The sequence below is a fragment of the Muntiacus reevesi genome, chromosome 10, assembly GCF_963930625.1.
Source record: "Muntiacus reevesi chromosome 10, mMunRee1.1, whole genome shotgun sequence".
NCBI classification, from domain to species: Eukaryota; Metazoa; Chordata; class Mammalia; order Artiodactyla; family Cervidae; genus Muntiacus; species Muntiacus reevesi.
The window spans coordinates 44,699,135-44,721,349 of NC_089258.1; the positions used below are offsets into that span (position 1 = coordinate 44,699,135).

Below are 22,215 nucleotides of genomic sequence, written 5' to 3' on the forward strand. Positions count from 1 at the left end.
GGAGAGGACGTCGTTCTCCTGGTGTTAGATACTAACAGTGTGATTTACATGACCTTAACCTTCAGAGAATGAAGTCAAGTATGACAGTAATAACAACGAGGAGGAGGAGGGGGAGCAGCTCGATCTGGACAGCGGAGATGAAGCGCCAGAGGCCGACAGGCGGGCTCCAGGCTCCACCGAGGCAGGGGATGCGGGGGTAGATGCTCCTGCCAGTGACCCCGCTGCCGCTGCCGCCACCGCCACCGGGGGACCTTGTGCATCCTCCAGCCACCACCCAGGGACCAGCCAGCCCACCTGCGGGTTGAACTGTCTGGGAGAAGGTAGGGTGCAGGAGCCCAAAATCTGTCATGTGTCTGATGTGCTGTGAACAGAAATGACTTGATTCAAGTTTGACCAAGATTCTCTTCTTTGTTCTATTTTCTGTGGTTTTCAATCTTGTCCATCTTCTTTTCTGTTTATCTTCTGGAGGAAACAGGTATGTTTTCTTCCTAATAAAAATGGCCTCATCATAGTTTGTCACTATGTGCATGTATTATTTCAAAATAATGCTATTTGATATGAAACATACAAGTTTAATTTGTGTTTTAAAGTTTGGAGGTGGAGTTGGTCACTTTTATTCACTGACTGACGGTCTGGTTGGTACCTTCACCACCTCTCCATATGGTTAATGACTCCCCACTTCTGGCAGCGTCTAAGCTACTCACCTTAGTGGAGGAGCTGCCCTGGGCTCAACTGGGCTGTGTGTTCCTGGTCCCCAAGGTCGCGCTCACCCCTCGGGTGCCCCAAAGCATGGTGCTCCCAGGCCTGGGGCCTCCTGGGCCAGCAGGGCACGTTGGCCAAGTCCTGCACGGCCGAGCATGTCTACCATGGTCTCCTTTCATCCTCAGGATGTGAAAAAGGACCGGGAGCGGAACCACCGAAACCCGGGGTCCTGTCGAGAGTCAACCCCTACTCCGTCATCGACATCACGCCCCTGCAGGAAGACCAGCCGCCGCCCCCAGACCCAGACGCCGAGGGGGAGGGCGGGGGCCCACACGTGCCCAGCGGGTACTGCGTGCCGGTGCCGTGTGGCTACGCCGTGCCCTGCAGCCTGCCGCTGCTGCTGCCAGCCTACAGCAGCCCCGTGCTGCCCGCCCCGCCCGCCGAGCCCGCAGGTAGGGGGCCCCGAGGCTGCGCCCCGGCCTCCTTCTCCCAGAGGCCCATGTCGTGTGTGTCTGTGCCCCCGTGCCGTCCCTTCACGGGCGGCCGGCTCTCTGCTGTCAGGCTGCCCAGCAGGAGCCCCGGTTCATGGAACCAGGGAGTGCAGGTTGGCATCCAGTAGAACCAGGAGGCTCCTTGAGGAGCAGCCGCATGGCAGGCGGGTGCAGGGAGACTGAGCCTGCAGCTGTGACGGGGCTGTCGGGGGCCCGAGTCCCCACGGGTCCCAGGTCTGTGAGGCTGTCCCGGGGCACAGTGGTACCTCTGCTTAGCGGGAAGGAGCCGGCAGGTAGCTTTGCGGACGGGGCTCCCGAAGCCGGTGTCTGTCATCTCTGTAGACACCCCTTGGCTGTGTTGCTTCAGCCTCAGCTGGTTGTGCAGAGCTTGGGTTTCAGGTTTAGAGGGAGACTCTGTGTCTCCCCCAGAGTCACATGTTGAGACCTGGCCCCCGAGGTGACGGTGTCAGGAGGTGACGCAGTTCTGCGGGTGCAGCCCCGCACGTAGGTTTAGTGCTCAATGACACACCCCGCCGAGTCCCCAGCTCTCCCCTCATGGGAGGGCATGGCGGGAAGACCGTTTGCGAGCCGGAAGGGGCCCGAGCAGACGCCGCCGCCTTGACCTTGGATGTCCAGGCTTCAGGCTGTCGTCCGTGAGCCCTCAGGCCGCGGGGTTCTGTGGGGGCAGCGCCCCGCTGTCCCGGCCGAGGCCCTCGGGCAGCGGCTGCATCTCCCCCGGCACCCCTCAAGTCACGCGTCTGGCTTGGAGCGCAACGGGTTCTGTCCAGGACGGGCCAGTGCCGGCCTCTCTGCTGAGCTGTCCCGCTCTCACCGGGTCTGTTTCCCTGTTCCGTGCCAGGACACGCGTGAGGACCACCCCGGGATGCATGTCCTGACAGCAGGAGTAGCCCCAGGGGATGGTGGCCTCTCAGACGCGCCGTCAGGACAGATGTGGGTGAAGCCTGAGGAAAGCGGTTTTTTTCTCCCCAGTTAAGACAGCTGAGGGGAACACCCAGTTTGGTTATCAAATGTCACCAGCTTTGGGATTCCTCCCCTGAGAATCTTTCGAGCTTGTCCTGTGGACACATTTTCAAGTAAATCATAACTGCAGCTTCCCGTGGTGTTACTTTTTGATTCTGGCTTGATTCGTTTGGACACCGCTGTTTCAGGCTGGTTCATGAGGCCTTTGGGTGTCACTCTTCATCGTCATCCTGTTTGGAGTACGTTTTATCTAAAGGCTGAAGAGCTTAAATCTGTCAGTTGATCAACTTTACGATAAGAGAAACCTCTCACTGATGAGGAAGGAAAGTGCAAAACCATTTAGAGGGTAAAAAGCAAGTTCCTAGACGTGTCTTTAAGGTGTGAACAGTGTGAACTTTCCTCTCCTGGCAGAGACACAGGAAGCGGCAGAAGACAGCCAGCTGAATTCCTTGAGTTCTGAGGATCCAGCAAACAGGTATCTTGCTTGTTTTCCACAGATGTTCTGAGTCCTGGACCTTCCCTGATAGGCCGAGCGCTGCGAATCTGAGCTCACTGCCGAGGCCCCTCCCCAGGCCCCTCCCCACCCTTCCTTCTGTGCCCTCTGCCCTCTCTGCCGGGGACCCCCAGATCAGGTCCTCCTGAACCCCAGGACTCTTTCAGATGTTAATATTACACTTTGTGGATAAAGAGAAACTGGGTTCACGACCAGATAGAGCTGGACAATGTGCTTGACCTTGTTAAGTTTCTCAAGAGTCCCAAGGGGGAGAAAGGATTTTTAATTTTGTCTGACCCAGCTTTCATCTGAAATCCTCGAAAATGATTTGATTACGGGCCTTTCTTTCATGCTGCTTGCCTTCACAAATGCTGCTTCATCTGCTTGAAATTCCCAGGAAAATCCCTGCCTCCAGGCAAACTCCTACTCACCCTCCAAAACCTAGCTTAAATGTCTCCTTTCATGAAACCGTCCTCCTCTGTGCTTCCAGAGCTGTGTGCACACACCTGCATTGTGATTGATTGCTTTGTGCTCTCACCGTTATCTCCTGTGTCCCTTTCTGCTGCCAGACTGAATTCTTCAAACACAAAGACCAGGTTTCATCACGTTCTAGAGCACCTACCACCCAGCATGGCAGCATGCTTGGGGCATGGTAGGTGTGTTTGCTTTTAAGTGACTCGATTGAGTTATAATTCATATACCATACTACATTTCACCTATTTAAAGTGAACCATCCTATAGTTTTCAGTATATTGCATCATTTATTGTAAAAGTACAATAAGAATACATACCATAAAGTTTGCCATTTTTAACCATTTTTAAGTGTAAAATCCAGTGGCATTAAATTCATTCACAGAGTCGTACAACTATCACCACTCTCTGCCTCTGCAACATTTTCATTGTCCTGCTCAGAAGCCCTGCCCTTCAGGCCGTACCCCACGGTGCCCCCTCCCAGCAAGACCTCTGTTCTACATTCTGTCTCTCTGAACGTGCCTGTCCTAGGTACTCATGTGATCTGAACCTTACAGCGCTTGTCCTCTGTCTGGCTCATTGGCTTGGCATCATGTGTCAAGGGTGATCCATATCATAGTGTGTGTTGGAATTTCCTTCCTGTTTAAGGCCTGATACTGTTCCTGTGCGCACACACCATATTTTGTTTATCTCCTCGTCTCCTGGCGGACAGTGGTCCCTCCCACCTCCCGGCTGCCGTGCTAACGCTGCCGTGGACGTTGCCTACAGGTGTCTGCCAGGTCCCTGCCCTCAGGGGTCCTCTGGCTGCACACCTAGGACCAGAGGCGCCGGGCCACATGGTAGCCCTGTGTCTAACTTTCTGAGGGAGAGCCAAGCTGTTCTTCACCACAGCTGCACCATTCTCATCCCACCAGACACGTGTGAGGGGTTCTCAACATCCTGATGTTCTTGTGTGTGTTCTTTAAGTGAGGATCCAGACCAGAAGGAGGACAGCGCTCTGGCCCGCTGGGTCGCGGATCCGGCCAATACAGCCTGGATGGAGAGTGAGTACCGCCCCAGGGCCGCGGGGACGGTGCGTGTCCGTCAGGCTCTGCTGCTGCCCTCCTGTTCTCTGTCCATTCTCTTGGAGCACTGACCACCGCTGACTGTGCAGTTGCTTCCCCAGGCCCTGCGAAGCCATGGCTTTGTCTCCCGTCAGATCATCTCTGCTCTCTGCGTCTCAGCAATCCCCTCGTCCTGGCTGATGGATTTGTTCCAGTACTGATCTTGGCTTTTGTCATAACAGTCAGAGATTTGGGGACGGTGGCACTAACAAGGCATTCTTTCTTGTAATCCCCAGTGAGATGCTTTCTCATGGTACCATTTTGAAGCGGGGTGGTGGGTGGTTAAGCCAGCCCACGGACCAGATGGCATGACATGGCAGACCTTCTATGCCATGTGTGGTGCAGAAAGCAGAACTAATTTTAGCTAGGCTTGTCTTTTAGGTTTTTTTTTTTTAATAGTCATCTTGCTTTTCTAATTAGCCCTTTTACTGCCCACTGGCTCACTAATTTCTGTGTAATTGTCTTATATGATTGACTCACAAGGTAGAACCTTCTTGGCATTCTTCTAATTATTAAATTCTCCCCTAGAATGTTTCATTTCTGTTTTAATTATGATATTGTTGAAACAAAGAGCTCAGCGAACATAGATGCTTCTGTGAGCGGGCTATTAAATCTAGATCATTACAGGATTAAATTATCATCTCACTGTCCTCAAGCAACTTTATTTAGAAAGTAAAACCTGTCTGACTTTTTCTCCCATGAGTTGTTTTCATTAGTGGAATAACTATTCGAACGTGAGGTCTGTACACCAGCAGCCATTCACGTGCTCTAATAGGAGTGGAAATACTGTGGTCGCAGTTGAAACATTTTATTTCGGGACTGCAAGCGTCTCTGACTTGGGGTTTGACAGCAACACAAGAATACGCCAGGTCTTGGCCATGCGTTCACCCCGGGAACGTGGGAAGGGACAGTGGCTGCATGTCAGAGGAGAGGGAGGCTGTATTTACCTGGTTTTGTCTCCCGTTGCTTAGTAACTGTCACCTTTGTGGGTTCCAGGATGGAGCGTACTGTAGTTTGGTTGGTCTCCCTGCAGAGCGTGGAGCTCTTACAAATACGCACATGAGCTTCAAACTCTGCTCTCCTGTGGGACCCTTGAGTCAGGCACATGGAATGTCAGCCATGGAGGACCCCTACTTTTTTAAAAAAGAAAACACCTTAAACAATTTCCTAGGATACTAATGTTCCATGTAGTACAGCTTTAGAGGTTTTTGTCCTACACGTTATACATCTTTATATGTGCATGTGGCTGCCTTTCATCTGCAGTCGCGGGAAATGAGATGACGCTGTTGTCTGATTCCTACTCAGAGTAGCAGTGAAGCTATCTCTCTGTTTCTGAGACTGCACACCATCTTTGTGTGTTTTGCCTGTCAGAAAACATTAATTGCAATAACTTAAAAATGTTTATAAAGATGTGTAATTGAAGGCAAAACAAAAAAGAATATGTTGGCCTGGAGGCCATAAACCTCTTCCTGGAGATATTTCACAGCCCCTCCGTAGAGCTGTCTTCCCTCGGCAGGAAGTGTTCCAGCCTAAGAACAATGCCTGCACTCTGGTGGGGCCCCGCCAGTTGCCCTCCCGGCTGAAACCTCGCCGGAGGCCATGGACCTGTGAGTGCAGACTGCTCTCCTTGCGTCTGGGTCAGTTCTAAAGTCTCCTTTCCTTTCCTTCCAGATCCGGAGGAAGCCATTTACGATGACGTGCCAAGAGAAAATTCAGACTCTGAGCCAGGTTTGGTTTTGTCTGAAATTGAGTTTAATGGGCTGTAGCTTACCGGCTTCGTGCTGGATGGAAGTGGGCAGGTGGAGCTCCTAGGCACACACAGCCCCTGCGCGTCTGTGGTGTGTTTTGTAAGGTTTCAATGTCTTGTTGATGCTGTGGGGTAGAATGCTGTGTGTGCACACCTGTGCGCATGTTTACACCCAACCCTGGGGGTTGGATTACCTGAAAGAAGCAGGAGGAGTTAAAGATGTGAAAATAGAATGGAAAGATAAGGCGTGGAGGCCGGGAGGTAGCAGGTGACGTACAGGAGGTCATGGAAGAAGGGATTACTAAGAATTTTCCGGGATTACAGACGTAAGATCCCAGATTATGCAAATACAGATCCAAAGCAGGGTCACGTGTGAATGCACGCAGAGGTGCATACAGCTGAGCCGGCCAAGCACAGCCCCACTGCACAGCCCCACCTCGACCATCTTGTAACAGCAGCGGGGGGAGGAGCCTCTGCCACTTGGGAGGAGCCGCAGTTCGGGAAGAACAGCATACTTCCCGACAGGCAGATAATGGTCCCAAACTGCTAAAGAAAAGGCAGTGTTCTGACCCAGATTTCCACATCTGGCCAAAGTATTGTCCTTTAAGAGAGACACAGGCAGCATCAGACACAGACTGGGGAGTTTGATCGCCCATAGAGCCTGGAGGAACAGTCCATGTTGCATTTCATGGGAAAGGGGTGCTGAACCCACAGAAGGCAGCAGAGAGCAGTGATGGGTTAGTGAACCCCTTCTGACCCTCGGAGGGTGTTAGCTCAGGCTTAGAGCCCCTGCACCCAGAAAGCTTGATGCCGAACGGCCCAGATGAAGGGTCAGGCCTTCACGCCCAGCAAGTAAGCCAAAGCCTATCCTAGCCCTCGAGATGTGTCTCCAGAGTTCAGGTGTCTTCCAACATTGGCTGGTTCAGTGTTATTTCCCAGGGGACCATGTGAATGACAGAAATCATATGCTTAGAAGGCAGTTGGTGCAGACACGCACAGAGCAGCCAGGAGCTCTGCGTTTTAAATCGTCATTTGGCGTTTTTGCACTCAGATGAGATGATTTATGACGACGTGGAGAACGGAGACGAAGGCGGCCACAGCTCTCTGGAGTACGGGTGGAGCTCCAGCGAGTTCGAGAGCTACGAGGAGCAGAGTGACTCTGAGAGCAGGAGTGGGGTCCCCCGCTCCTTCCTGCGCGGCGACCACAGGAAGCAGGCAGGTGTCGCGCTGCGTGCCAGGGGACAGCGTGCCACACGCACGTGTGGCCGGGGCTGGACGGGGTCGCCTCGTTCACGTAGTCTTTACATAATTGATTTTTAAGATGTTGATGTGTGGTTTGAGGAAAGCACTTGACGTAGCAAAAGAGAAGAGGCCCCTTATTTCATACAGTATAGTCCTGGCAGGATGGGAAAATGAAATTTACATAAACGGAACCCCTCAACAGGCCCCGAGCGAGCTCCCTGTCCTGAGTATTCAGGAAGTAAGGAGGCATTCCCTGGGCATCTGTGCTGTGTACACACACCACTGCCAGTGCCCGGCCGGCTGCGTGGAGAGCCGGGCTGGTGCGCACGGCGCAGCCCGCTGTCCTTTACGGGATGTTGTGATCCTCGGCCTTCGGAGCACAAACAGGAAGGAGTAAAAATAGATGGTGTTACAGGGGATGTTACAGGACAAAGCCCCCCCCCCCTCCGCTGGGCACTCTCCTCCCTCAGCGGGACAGTTCTGAGACCAGGGTCCATTGAAGGAGTGGATTCCGGGCTGATGCCAGGGCCAGCGGGTGTAGGTGGGGACCGGAGCACTGCTTATGGCCAGTGGTGACTGGCCACCCCCACTACTCGTGTCATTGGCTGTCTGGGCTGTTGGTGAAAGAGGGATTTGTACAGCTGTCCACGGTCACGCCTAAGGGTACTCCGTGTTCTGTGTGAGGTTGACGTGCAGGCCACACGTGAACAGAGGCTGCGGCTAGTTCCTCATCACGCAGTCGATAAATCACCACAAGTCACAGCAGCCTGAGCTCCTGTGACCAAGCTGGTGGGCTCCTGGCATGGCCTCCATGTATGTGTGACTTACAGGCCACTTTGGGCACTTGGGGTTCACATATTCTGTAATCTCATCCTGAAACTTAAGAAGGCTCTATCAACTGCTGGTGGTCAACCCAACTACCTGATCCTTATTTATGTATGTATTTTTGGGCCACATGGCTTGTAGGATCTTAGTTCCCCGACCAGGGGTCAGGCCCACGCCCCCTGCATTGGAAGCGTGCTGTCTTAACCGCTGGAGCACCAGGGACGTCCCCCAACTACTCAATATTACTAACAAGCTTTTCCAGGAACCTGGCTCTCGTCTGTCACCAGAGTTATCAGAAGAGACTTAACCAGGGAGTGAAGTTACAGCTGTAGTTTTAATTGCATCTGGTGACTAAGGTGACACTTGGCTTGTTCTAGCTGAGCCCAACATTCCAAATTTAAATGGAGATTTTCAGTGTGGTGCCGGGGCCTGATTTCAGCAGGATGGAACACCCAGTGGGGGCCTTGGAGAGTGATTAAGACACTCCTAAATTTCGTCTTCAGTGGGCCGGGGGGGTTAGTGCAAACTGGCTTGGTCCATTGATGGCCCTTGAGCTGTGAGCACGATTTCTGGGCAGAGACTCTGCCCCTCCTGGCTGTCCAGGCGGACCCATGCTCCCAGATGCACCACAGTAACATGCCGGAGGGGGCTGGGCGGCCGCGAGCGCAGAGCCCTCACAGGGGCCAGCGGGCAGCGTTCTGGGACAGGACAGGTGATGCTGTAACAAGTCCCAAGTTCCCTAGTTTAAAGAGTCATGTTTCAAAAACTGCCAAAGAAGACTGATCCTCCAGTCTTAGACTGGATCAGAAATTGCCCAGATGTCCTTGTCTGGGGAACATGGGACACGCTCACTAAGGCACAGGCCTTGGGTTGCACATTGGAGACATCTGTGATGATGCGAGCACAGTTTCGAGACCTCACCCCATCCCTGGGGGCCGCAGAGGAAGTCACGTCAGTGTGGAGACTTAGACGTTTATGTGGCTGTCTTCAAACCATGCCCTCTGAGTCAGTGTTGGACTCAAGTTTCTTCTGCTTTGGTGCTGACATAAAGGAATAATTTTACATGTATTTCTACATTTTGGGTCATTTTAATTTCACTAAATGTAAACGCATGCTGCTGCCCAGATTTTTCTGTGCGTTTACTTGCTCTAGTTCAGCACAGAGGAGTCTCCAGCCTGGCTCGCCTGGAGTCTGCCCTCTGCTGACATGTTTGACTCACTCGTGTGTTTATTTCCCGAGAGCCGGAGGGCTAGGACGGGGGGCCCGGGGCAGGAGGACGTTGGTGTGTGAACGTCACCCACCAGATGCGGCTGAAGCCCTCTCAATGTAAGACAGCCTGAAAGTGCGGGAAGAGCGTGTTGTGAAAAGCTTGTGTCTCTTTGTGCTGTAGCTCTCCCATGACCTAACCCGCTTAAAGGAGCGCTATGAGAGAAAGATGAGAGAGTTGATGGCAAACACGGTGGGCGCGGTAGAGATTCAGCAGCTAAAGCACAAACATGAACTGAAGGTGTGTGGTTCCCGCTGGAAATGCTTCTGCAGAAGCAGACTGTTGTTCAGTGAGCAAGCTCAGACCTGAGCTGCGGCGGTTCTCACGGTGCGGTCCAGGGAACCTCAGGGCCATCCAGGCAGTGGACGGCTCCTGTCATTTCCGGGACGTCCTTTGCCTCTGTCCTTCCTGGCTTGTGACCCTCACCCGCTGGGATGCAGGATCCTCTGGCTCCACGCCAGACTCGAGGCAGGTTCCCCTATGTGCAAACCAGTGCACGTTTTTTGTTGTTTCGGAAAACATAGTAACTTATCACAAAATGTTCCTAGCTAAGGTAAAGTTAAATAGTTTTGTTGTTTATAAAATTAATATTTAAAAAATATTCAACATTTCTTCTCAATTTCAACTCCTTAGACAATACAGATAAATGCACCAGGTAAGCCGAAGCCCTCGGTGCTGCTCGGTGACTTTGTGAGCATGAAGGGCTCCTGAGACCGCAGCGCTGAGAACTGCTGGCTTGAATGTCGTGGCGTCTGCTGTCTGAGATGGTTTTTAAAAGAGCACTGTCAAGTAACTTCACTTCAACTGTATTTGCCGTCCTTCTGATGTTTGTCATTTGTTCAGGTGTTGAAGGACACGTGCCCGAGGCAGGTGTTCATTCAGAAACATCCCTGTAAATGCCACTGCTGTGCTCCACGATTTCCAACTCGGGAGTGAAGCCCCCAGAATCATAGCATCTCCTTCAGCTCAGCATCAGGCTGGTCCCTGGGCAGGAAACAGGTGGCAGCCCCGGGGATAGTCGGAGGCTGGTGGGAGTTTCTGGGCAGCGCGGGGCGGTGTGTGAGTGAGACTGGCTCAGCGAAGAGATGGACACCCTTAGGAAAGGATGGTGGGAAGTGCCATGAGCAGCAGAGTGGGACGAGTTGTCCAGGGCGGCCACGTGCTCCTCCTGTGCAGGCGAGTGGGGCCCAGTATGTGGCTGGTGGCCCTGGGGCCCCGGTCAGCCGTTCCCTCTCCATGAACCTTGGCACCTGTGTGGCTTCACTCGGAGGGAGCGTGGATGGAGCCGGGCTGCAGGCAATGTCTGGCAGAAGGAGGGAGGATCTGGGGAGACTGTGGGGAAGCAGCTAAGGGGAGGCGCCTGGCAGCTGAGCAGTCGGGTGCACTGGCAGGATGCGCGCACCATGGAGAAGGGGGTGGCCGGCTGCTGTCCACGGTGGTCTCCAGACACGGCCAGGTTTGGTTGAAGGGGTGCAGGAGCGGAGGCAGAAGTGGCTTGGCTGTGTTTGACCTGGCGAAGGTGGGTGGTGGTGGGTATAGGACACGGGGGTGGGGTTGGCCAGACAGTGTGACCTGGGCTTGGTTTCCATCTAGTCGGGTGGGAGGCCAGGCGCACATCCGAGGCACAGGGACAGAGGGGCACTGCAGGGTCATTTTGGGCTGCAGTTATGCACGTCCGGCACCAGACTGGCAGCCCTACGAGTGGGTAACCCGCAGGGGCATGACTCTTGCATCTGGGATGCACACTCGGGCTGATGCTGGGTCAGCCGAGCCTCAACCCCCAAGAGTCCCTCGGCCGGCGGCACTTTGCACAAATGCACAACCAGGCGGTGGCCCTGGAGGCCTGGCGCTGGGAGGCCCCGGCCCCGGCCGCAGCTGCAGGGGTGAGCTGGCAGGTGTTGAACACCCGCCACCCGCCGGGGAAGGATCACAGGAGGACTGTAGAGGCACTGTGGACGGACTGAAGGGGTGTTGGTGTGTGTCGTAAGAGGCTATCTGGATTTTCTCTAAATGATCAATCACTTGGTGCCGGATGGCCAGTACTGCCAAGGTTAGCTTCTAAAGGACAAGAAAAGTGGATAAAAGGCAAGGCACATGGCTGGGGACTTCGGGCACTGGTGGCGAGTCTAAGTACTATGCCAGGACTTGCCCCCGGGAACCAGGGTGAGCACGCTCCCCTATGGTGGGCGGTGGTCTTCCTGACTCTGCAGTCTCCACAGAGGAGTGGCTCTGCCGGTCCTTCCTGCGGGCTGGCCGTCTCTCTGTTCACATTCTGGCAGGTATTCCCGCAGGTGCAGTGGGTCCTGGGAGTGGTCAGTATGAAGAGCCTGTGAGCCGCCGGGCCAGCCTCCAGCGTGAGCGGCCGGGCCAGGCAGGGGTCTCCAGCTGGCGGCTCCCCTGTCTCCTGCGAGCCGCGCTTTAATCTCGGGCAAACCCCCTGATGTCCATGCCCTCAGTTTCTCCACACCCAGGCTTCTCCAGAGCTCTTGGCAAGTGTTTGTAAGAAAAACGAAGGTCAACTTTTAAACACAGAAGGACACACTTTAAAACCTATGCTAAGAAAGGGCTCTTTTTTTTAAGTCTCTTATTCATTTTTTAAAAAAACCAGTGAAACCAAAACAGCCCCAAACCACCTCCCCGTCCTCCACACACAACAGCCAGCTCTCCCAGATCAAAAAGCCAATTTCAGATGATGTTTCAAGACCAGACTACTTGACAGTATTCTTTTAAAATGGATTAAGAGCAGCAAGGAGTTTTCTTTCACTGAGCCGCCTCCCTTACCCGGCCCCCCTTCCCTGCAGATGCAGAAACTGGTGAGGGCCGCGAGAGAGGGCACCAAAGATGGGCTGGAGAAGACAAAGGCTGCTGTGAAGCGGGGCCGCTCCTTCATCAGGACCAAATCCTTCATCTCTGCCGGTGCGTTTCCTCACTGGGTCCCCTCCAGGCGTGCACGGGGTGGGGGGACTCTCTCCCCGCGGCAGGAAGTGGTGGTATTCTCCCAGGTGGTAGATTTCACTACCCTCCCCCAACCGGCTCCTCCCGGCAGTTGGGTGATGGGGGTCCTTCGCTGTCGCTCCCGGAGCCCCTGGGTTCTCAGCATGGTCGTTCATCATAGAACATGATCGCAGGGATGCGTTCACCATGCTGGGGCCCCTGGGCGTGTTTCCTGCCCCTTCTGGATTGCGGCGGAGCAGAGAGGATCAGGATCCTGTGTGCTGGCTTTTTAAAGGTCCTCTGACAGTTTTCTGTGCAACTGGGCTTATGTACCTTTGAATTAGATAATCTCAATATTACCTAAAAATTCCTGTGCCTTTCTGGTTTCTAGCCGTTCTGTGGATTCTTTAGATTACTTAGCTGCATCTAAGTTCTTAGAAATGAATTTAGTTTTGGTCTAAAAAAAATTTTTTTTTATGAAGTTTTATTAAAGTATAAAGGAGACAGAGAAAGCTTCTGACATAGACATCAGAAGGGGGCAGAAAGGATACCCTGGTCTAAAATTTTGGATCTGGGGGGAGTTGTGCTTTTTCAGAGTTCTAATGAGAAAGGCAGAAAGGAGGTTACTGAGTCTCCCTTCGTTTTTATCTGACTGTGGAGTGTTGGTTCTGAGTGACTCAGAACTGCCTTTATTTGCTTCTGATTTTGGTATGTTATAGATTCAGAAACTGAAATATGTGTTTCTGCGCTGTCATCTAGACATTCAAATGACACCTCTGCCTTTTGAAGTTAGATTTCAAGTATCAAAAACTGCAATTATCGACAAACCCTGCTCCCCTTGTGGGAGGGGCTATTTTCTGGGTTTATTAAAGCTTCACTTGACTCATCTTTGGGTGGGAAGGAAGCCTGGGGCTGAGGTGTCTGCCCAGGGCGCCGCTCTGACAGCAGCTTTACTGCCCTGCAGTGTTATGAGCGCCCCATTTCAACGTCAGACTAGCACACCGTGTCTTCCTTTAAGACCACAGATCCTGTCTTGAAGAGGAGCAGAACGTGTTCATCGACGTGGACTGCAAGCACCCCGAAGCCATCCTCACCCCCATGCCGGAAGGCTTGTCTCAGCAGCAGGTAGGGCGTGGGGCGGGGCTGGCACGGCAGGGCTACGCTGACCTCTCCGTCCGCCTGGCCTCGGGCCTCGCTGTCCTTAAACATGTTAGGTGTCCCCCCCCCCCCCCGTGTGATTGTGAGCACGCGTGGAAGATCTGCTTCTTTGTGAGTCACTTATGCTCGTTCACACTGACGGCCAAGAGACCAGATATGAGTGTGTGAAGCGTCTGTGCAATGGTGAGGTTAGAATACAGACTTCGAGTAACTCATGAAGTCAGCCAAATGTAAACGAATTTCTTAATCTCTGAACATAGGTAGCGGAGGGGAAAACATTCAGTGGTTTCCATTTGACTATGTTTGGGTGAAAGGACAGGAGGGCATGAGGGGCCAAGGCATACCCCAGAGCAGGGGGCCTTGGAAGGGCTGCTGGTCCTGCGGGGATGTGATTTGAGCCTTCCCACGTGGGCAGCATGATGCAGTTCATGGACGCTGAGAGCGACGACCGACGACATAGGTAGATGACAAAGCTGGACAGACATAGGTGGGCAGGTAGGTGATGGTCGAAATAGATGCACGCGTCGTACACATGACACGCACGCACGCGTGTGGCGTGCAGACCATGAAAACCCTCCGTGTCCGTTCCGAGTCCGACAGGAAAGATGGCGAGCTGCTCTGAGGAGACCGTCAGCGACCCGTCAGGGTGGGGGCGGGGCCGAGGCGAGCGGGCTTGTGCTGAGGAGGGCGTGCGTGCGTGCGTGCGTGAGGAGGGCGTGCGTGCGTGCGTGCGTGAGGAGGGCGTGCGCGAGGAGGCCCTGCGTGAGGCAGGTGTAAGCGCCGGCCCGGGACACTGCCCGCCCCAGCAGTGCATGGATCTTGGGAAGCCTGAAGTCTGGGGACCGCCCCCGGTCGTGCTGTCCATATGCCAGGGTTGACTGAGGGGTGTCCTAACCTGCGGGGGCCCTGCGATCGGGGCAGATTTGGGGTTTTATCTTTATTTTCCAGTTGTTTTGATACCAATTCCAGGCCCTTTGACCTGATACATCAGTCTTCTCAAGACTTAAGCGGAGTATTTAATACCTGAGTTAAGTAAGTAAGTAAAGTCGCTCAGTCGTGTTCGACTCTTTGCGACCCCATGGACTGTAGCCTGCCAGGCTTCTCCCATGGGATTTTCCAGGCAAGAGTACTGGAGTGGGTTGCCGTTTCCTTTGCCAGCGAATCTTCCCCACCCAGGGATCGAACCCGGGTCTCCCGCATTGTAGGCAAACACTTTACCGTCTGAGCCACCAGGAAAGTCCATACCTGAGTTAGATTCCCCCCAAATTCCCAGATATTCTGGCTGCAGACTTGAGACGGTGTCTGGGACTCTGAATCTGACCCTCTATAGTTTGGGAGTGGTCCAGAGCGAGGGGTCTGTGGGCTCATAGACACATCTGTGTGTGCTTTGAAGCATCCACCCTTTAAACTCGTCACTTTGTTCCTCAGATGTCCCTCAGGGTTGATTTTTCCCGCCATCTCTGAAGGAGCAGCCCCTCTTGTGAGGAGAGGAGTGGTGCTGACGCAGCCAGGGGCGGCTCCTGCCACCAGGTGGCGCCGCAGTTCTGGGACGAGCCTCCCCCTGCGCAGCTGGGGGCGGGGAGGAGCAACCTTGCTGTGCTTTAAAGGCTCTACTTCCCATTTACTGGCAAAACCAACGTTCCAAACTGTGTGTCAGCTGGACAGAAGTGCCAAGTGTCGTCCCTGGTCTCCAGCAGGCACCTTCGGGCCAGAAGCTTATGCTTCCGTGCCCTCGGGTCGTGGGAGCAAACCCCAAAGTGATGTCACTACTTCACGTGCAGGCATCTCAGATCTGAGGGGGGTGGGGGTTGCTCCTGAAATGACCTTGGTGATTCACTTGCTGTGCTTCTAGCTTTGGAGGCTTTGTATGGCCTGAGAACAAAACAGAAATATACCTCCACCTTCCAAGGGCTTAAAAAAAAAAAACTTTGGAATAATGATTTTAGATAACTGTTGCTAATATCATTTTTGGGGGGAAGATGGGAAAGTTTATTTTTTCTGAACTTAATATGTACACAAAGTATACATTAACCCCATGTAGCTCCATGCTTGGCATACAGAACACAGATCATTCTTGTATGAGTGAACGAAGTTGTTATTAATGCCATAATTAATGGCTGTGTTGTTCGAGTTGTGGTTTATAATTTGTTGTTTTTAAAAAACAACAGAATTGTAGTGATGGGGAAGTATGTTTTATGCCCATCATGGTAGATCATTAACATATTTTAAGGCCTTGGGAGATTTCCCTTACGTACTGTTTTGAACATGGAGAAACTTTATCGATAAGCCTCAACAGAAGTGAAATCTATTTGCTGTGTTTTCTGAGAAAGTTTTTAACTGTTGTGTTTTCAAAATCCCAACAGGTCGTAAGAAGGTACATTCTGGGCTCGATTGTCGACAGCGAGAAGAACTACGTGGATGCTCTTAAGAGGATATTGGAGGTACTCAAATATCACGCTGTTTTGTCTTTTAGGAACCTATGAAATAGGTTTTGAAATTATGAAATACTCAAATTTGCAAAGTTCTTAAAAGATTGAGAATTGTGTCTATGCATTGACATCAAGAGTCATGTGGTTTATTTGGACACACATGTAATTATAAGGGTGAGCTTCTCTGTGTTCCTTGTTGAACCTGAGGAAAGCTTGGGCCATGCTTGTTGATCTCTGCCTCAGCAATATGAGAAGCCTCTGTGGGAGATGGAGCCCAAGGTGCTGAGCGAGAGGAAGCTGAGGACAGTCTTCTTCCGGGTCAAGGAGGTGCTGCAGTGCCACTGCCTGCTCCAGATCGCGCTGGCCGGCCGCGTGGCTGAGTGGGACTCGGTGGAGATGATCGGAGACGTCTTCGTGGCCTCGGTAATGGGGCTGGTGCTCGCGGAGGGTCTGCAGGGTTCACTTGGGCTCCAGGGCCCCCTCCCTTCTTTTTGGATGCCTCAGGGTGGGTCTCTTGTTGGCCCAAGCCCAGCTGACCCTGACTGACCCTGGACGAACACTGCAGACCTCCCGTGGAGGCCGGTCTGCGGTCAGGAGGCTCTATGCACGTGTGTGCACCTGGGGAATCATGTGGAAACATCCAGAGGCTCAGGTGCTCCGATGTGTCTCAGACCACACAGTGTCATCTCCGGGGGACAGTCAGGTCAGGATACCAGGACATCTGCACACCGAGGCACCTGACCTTCTGTCCACAAAGTGCCGGTCAGCAGCAGTTCAAAGGAGAATGTCTGTACTTGTCATCTTTATACTACTGTAGTCAGGAACTTTCTTAACTGACAGCCAAACTGCCACAGCTTTGAGCTAGGAAGCACCAAAGTGCCCTGGAGTCAGCAGAGTAAGAGCCACAGGCTCCTAATAAGTCTGCTTAAAGAAAAAAAATCACACTTAGTCCTAATGAAATTTATTCCGTGAAAAGAGCACAGTGGCTGAGAGGTTGTTGTTAGTGCAGGTTTCGGTCTTTCATCCTAAGCTTGGCAAAGAGGCAGTGAACCCTACGTTATTTTCATTTCTCGATTTTCTCTTGTATTACAGTTTTCTAAATCCATGGTGCTGGATGCTTATAGTGAATATGTGAATAATTTCAGCACAGCTGTGGCAATCCTTAAGAAAACGTGTGCTACAAAACCTGCTTTCCTTGAATTTTTAAAGGTAAACACTAAAATTTTTTGGTGTTTTTTAACATCCTTTTGGCCACCTGATGCGAAGAGCTGACTCATTTGAAAAGACCCTGATGCTGGGAAAGATTGAGGGCAGGAGGAGAAGGGGACGACAGAGGATGAGATAGATGGTTGGATGGCATCACTGACTCAATGGACATGGGTTTGGGTGGATTCCAGGAGTTGGTGATGGATAGGGAGGCCTGGCGTGCTGCAGTCCATGGGGTCGCAAAGAGTCGGACGTGACTGAACTGAACTGAACTGATAACAGGTTCGATGCCAAGTACTTTGTAGTGAAATTTTACCAAATTTTCTAAGTGTATAATGTTATTTATTGTAACGATTTTAGCACCAATGGGACCCTTGGTATTGGATCAGTACCAGAAATAGAGATGAATTTTTCGTGGTAAAATAGCTTCTTGAAAACCACCTTTGTTTGCACATCCTTAGAGGGATGTAGCCAGATGGGTCAAGGCAGAAAGTGGAGACCAGACCCCAGACCCAGGGGCCGGCTGCCTGCTTCTGGTCAGCTCAGGGTCAGGCGCTGGGGTCTGGTCGGAGGGCTTCTTGGCCTCCAGGGTGGGTAGGGAGCAGACCCTTTGAGAATGAGCCTCATGGTGTTGGAGGGGCTCTGGGGTCTGCCCCTCCTCTGACCCTGGGGTGTGCCCCACCCTACCAGGAGTGGCTGCCGGAAGCCGTGGAGGTCCCTGATGGGCACTGCGGGTGGTGTGCGCTCCTGCCAGGGCTGCGTCCACGCGGGCGGGTGGGCAGGTGGGCAGCGTGGTCTGAGCCGGGGTGACGGGCCTTGTCCCCACAGCAGTGTCAGGAGTCCAGCCCTGACCGCGTCACATTGCACAGCCTGATGACGAAGCCCATCCAGAGGTTCCCGCAGTTCATCCTGCTGCTCCAGGTGAGGCTCCCACCGCGCCTCCCTGTCCTCATGTGGATGGCAGGCTTTCAGCCCTGCTCCCACCCTCCCTGGTCACTTACGTCAGGGTGGGCCTGGCAGTGGCGGGATGGGGGAGGGAGGGCAGACCGTGAGGTCACCAAGGTGACAGCGCCTGGCTCGTAGATGGCCCTCTCGGAACCTGGCTCAGAATCTGGAGTTGGGCGCCCGGGTGCAGGAGGTGACCTCTCTGTGCCCCTGTGGGGCTTTCCCTGCACCCCCCAAGTGGACGGCACTCAAAGCCCAGCACTAGGACACACAACTGGGAAGGAGATCCTGAGTGTCTGTGGGTCCCCTCTCCACGCTCTCGCAGCCTGACCATTACCAGAGCAGAAGTTTCTGAGGTCCCGGCGAGCCAGTCACGGGGTCCTTCCCTGGAAACTCAATCTTGTTTTCCTTCCCACCCCCGTTTAATAAGTCAGTTTTGTGTTTGCAAAAGGAGCTTCGAATGTTCAGCCAAAGCATGATTCACTGAGTTGGTTGTCCTTTCCCAGGGCTTATTTTACTCCCCAGAAGCAGCGATGCGATGCCAGAGCCCTCCTCCCCTCCTCCCCACCGCCCCCGCCCCCACCCCCACCCCTGCTGGAACCACGCGATGGGGGGTGGGTGTGCCTGGTGACCCACCACCCGGCCTCACGTGTCTGCCTCCCCCTGCCTTGTGTCTCCTGAAGGACATGCTGAAGAACACGCCCCGGGGACACCCCGACCGTCTCCCCCTCCAGATGGCACTGACGGAGCTCGAGACGCTAGCGGAGAAGCTGAACGAGAGGAAGAGAGACGCTGATCAGCGCTGTGAAATCAAACAGATAGCAAAAGCCATCAACGAGCGGTACCTGAACAAGGTGAACGCTTTCCCGCTCTGTAGGCTGTTTCTGCTTGTGCTAACGAGCTGTTGCTCTCTGAGCCACTTATTACTAATCCCCCGGGACCTTGGTGGTGAGTCCCTGGGCCCAGAGCTGCTGACCAAGGTCCATGGGGAGCCTCTGGGTCGCAGACCCTGAAAAGTGCACATAAAGCCCACCTGGTTGAGCTCTTTTCCTGGAAAGCGGCTCCTAGGCTGACCAGGTCCTCAGATGGACCCAGGGTCCCGGGAGGGTTAAGAGTCACTCTTCTAGTTGAATTTTACTTTCAAAATGCAGTGTTCCCTCTTAGTCTTGCTGGAAGCATGGACGTTCACAGAAGCATAGGCAGTCACACGCAGTCTTACCCGCCCCGTCCAAGTGGGACCAAGCTACATATGTCATGAAGAAGGGATGCAGAACGCAGTGTAAAGGTGGCTCCTCTGCAGAGCTGTGTCTCAGCTTCAGGTTTACAAAGCTGTGTTCCTGCCACGATAATCCAGTTTCATGTAGGCTGAGCCATTTTTATTTGAAGCTCTCATTCACAGGAAGCAGTTACTGGATACGAGCCATGTTGAAGAATTATGTATAATAGTCTCTGTTCCTAAAGTCACATTTGTTTCTGTCAGCAGGGGTCCTTTCCTACCGGATACTGACACCTAATAATTTAACTGCAAGCTCTTTATGGTCACACATTTTAAGCTCAAATTTGCCCTGACTCTCCAAAGGGTTTGTATAGGAATTTTTATAAGCAGAAAGTAGTGTTCACAGATGTTCTCAGCAGGGCTTGTGTTGTTTAAAGTCCCGCTTCCCCATGGTACCCAAATGTGTGGGGACCCAGGGCAGCCGGCATGCTCTGAGGGCCATATCACTGATGGAGGAGTCAGTGACATTCAGCCTCGTCCCAGGGAGGTCGGCCAGCCGGGGTGGGTGTCTGGTTTCCTACCAGGCTGAACCGCTAAAATAAGTCTGCCTCCTGCATGAGTTAAGTCATTTTACCAATGAATATGAAGCACCTTTCCTTTGGAAACCAAGAGTGTCTTGCTTGGCTCAGACAAGTAAAACATGGCCAGCCACGAGCAGTCGGCGTGTTAGGTCACTACGATATCCTTCGGGAGAAGTAAAAGCACAGAATAAAGACTCCCACAGACTTTCCAGGTCAAGACGGTGTCCTGAGTAAAGGAAAGGTGGGGATGACCGTCCCTGAAGACTGGAGTCATTGAGAGAGAAGGGTTGCATTGAGTGACACGGGAAAACAGCTGGGCCCTCCGTGGCTGAGTCAGCATATCTTAGCTGAAGAGACTGTGCTCCAGGAAGGAAGTTAGGTTCCTGCCACTGTTTAGACTCATTTAAAAAAAATGGAAGACTTCTCTGGTGGTCCAGTGGTTGAGATTCTGCCTTCCAATGTGGGTGGTGTGGGTTCAGTCCCTGGTCAGGGAGAGAAAATCCCACATGCCGCGGGGTGCAGCCAAACATTAAATAAATCAGTTAAGTTAAAATAAAAAAGAGAATGGCATGGTTTTAAGGCAAAGCAAAAATGTTTTTTAAAAACCACTTTCTGAGCTCTCTGCTGTACATGCACGAAGTATGGTTGGGAACACAGCATTTCTCTGTAAAGAAAAGAGAATCTATAAAACTTGGACGCTATCTGCTCGTGTCTCTCATGAGGCTTCTTTCTCATCTTTTTTCTTTTCCTTGATGGACTTTGAACACCTAGCTTCTAAGCAGCGGCAATCGCTACCTCATCCGCTCTGACGACGTGATAGAGACCGTCTACAACGACCGGGGGGAGATCATGAAAACCAAGGAGCGCCGGCTCTTCATGCTCAATGACGTGCTCATGTGCGCCACGGTCAGCGCCCGGTGAGTGGGCTCTGGTGTTGGCCCGCGGGAGCTCTCTGGTCACGGGTGAAGCAGGTGGTGGCATGTCCGCTTCCTGCGGACACTGTGTACAGAGCACAGCTGGTGAGCATGTCGGGGGCGGGCAGGGTGGGGGGGCAGTCTCTGCAGCATCTCCTGGGAAGAGAAGCCCGGAGATAGGTCCCCGTGGTTGCTGAAACCAGGGCTCCCACCTTTCACAGCGCTTCCCACGACGGCGGCGCGGTGATGTCCGGCCAGAGGTACCTGCTGAAGTGGAGCGTCCCGCTCGGGCAGGCGGAGGTGGTCGAGTACGGCGGTGGCGAGGGCGCGGTGGAGGGCGGCCGCTGTCCTGTGGGCCCTGCGCCCGAGAGCCTGCTGGTGGCGGCCAGCACCAAGCCCCGTGAGTGACGCTTCCGGGGCTGAGGTGGGAGGCGTGGGTGGCGCAGTCCTTACAGGGGACACGTGGGTAGCGTGGACACACGCCAGCGGGCGGATCATCTCTGAGTGGTCCTCTTTCGAGGTTGGGAGGGGGTCTGCTCTTGGGATGCCATCAGTCTTTCTGATCCCCACCCTGAACTGCAGAAGGCATGTGGTGTGGCTGCAGAGAGCCCCAGCGGGCGTGGGCTGGGCTGTGGGCTCGGCTCTCCGCCGTGTCTTTCCGTCTCCGTGGGGGCACGCCTGCCTGTGCCCCTCACAGAGGACTTGGGGAAGGGCCCATCAGCGGGCGGCGCTCAGCAGTCCTGCACACGGAGACTGCTAGGAAAGGGACTGCGGACCCTAGGATTTGAACTTGGTGTCACAGGCGTAGTCAATACTTTCATCTTCTGCTTTTTTTTTTTTTTTACTCCAATTTAAAACCCGGCTAAATTGTACTCACTCATTGGCCTCAGCCCCTGAATTGTGGAGTACTTAAAGTACAGTGAAGGGGAACTTCCCATAAATTGTTTTATATATAAAATGAGCCTTATATTTAATGTTATAATGTTATATATAAGTGTATTTGGTAAGTTTTTAGATTGTTTTGCTTCTGACATGTTCAAAAGGAGGCAGCATTTGAAAGGTGTAGCTTTTCCGAGTGAGCACGCACATTCACTTGGGTCTGGGGGGACAGGAAACAGTGACTGCTGGGTCCCTGCTGACGTGGGGTCTCTTCACTGTTTGCTCTTCTTCTTGGCCTGATGCTAACAGTCATGCATCTGGTGACCTCCTTGAGGAGCCAGCTCCGTGTGCATGTGCTCTTAGACTCCTGAATTGCTGATGAAAACTAATGCTGCTGTTTAAACAGTGTGCGTACCGTCTCAAGTAATAACCAAAATACCAGACTTTATCACAAGTTTTCCTAAGGAGGGACCAGCTGAGGAGTAGAGGGAGGGAGAAATAGTCTCCAAATTGACTCGATTACTAATGTTTTTACTTAATAAGAGCAACATGAAGATCTGAAAGTTCTTAAAAATTTAGTTAAATGTCTTGGAAGGATAGCAGATCCTATTACGTCTTGGTTTTGTGAATA

General features: G+C 52.9%; 1 protein-coding gene across 3 annotated transcripts in view; it reads left to right on the forward strand.

Moving 5' to 3' along the window:
* Window positions 1-22,215, forward strand: part of ARHGEF10 (Rho guanine nucleotide exchange factor 10) — a 58,508-nt gene that overhangs the window by 14,970 nt on the left and 21,323 nt on the right. The window contains exons 3-18 of one of the 3 annotated variants that reach the window (XM_065946584.1): window positions 66-320; window positions 888-1,154; window positions 2,586-2,649; window positions 4,105-4,181; window positions 5,913-5,969; window positions 7,040-7,203; window positions 9,446-9,562; window positions 12,124-12,238; window positions 13,275-13,381; window positions 15,778-15,855; window positions 16,087-16,266; window positions 16,936-17,052; window positions 17,878-17,970; window positions 18,678-18,848; window positions 20,563-20,708; window positions 20,927-21,105. In XM_065946584.1, the coding sequence (XP_065802656.1) occupies window positions 66-320; window positions 888-1,154; window positions 2,586-2,649; window positions 4,105-4,181; window positions 5,913-5,969; window positions 7,040-7,203; window positions 9,446-9,562; window positions 12,124-12,238; window positions 13,275-13,381; window positions 15,778-15,855; window positions 16,087-16,266; window positions 16,936-17,052; window positions 17,878-17,970; window positions 18,678-18,848; window positions 20,563-20,708; window positions 20,927-21,105 (2,187 nt within the window). The remainder of the gene's footprint in view (window positions 1-65; window positions 321-887; window positions 1,155-2,585; window positions 2,650-4,104; window positions 4,182-5,912; window positions 5,970-7,039; window positions 7,204-9,445; window positions 9,563-12,123; window positions 12,239-13,274; window positions 13,382-15,777; window positions 15,856-16,086; window positions 16,267-16,935; window positions 17,053-17,877; window positions 17,971-18,677; window positions 18,849-20,562; window positions 20,709-20,926; window positions 21,106-22,215) is intronic. The other 2 variants (XM_065946586.1, XM_065946587.1) reach the window with 2 other exon arrangements.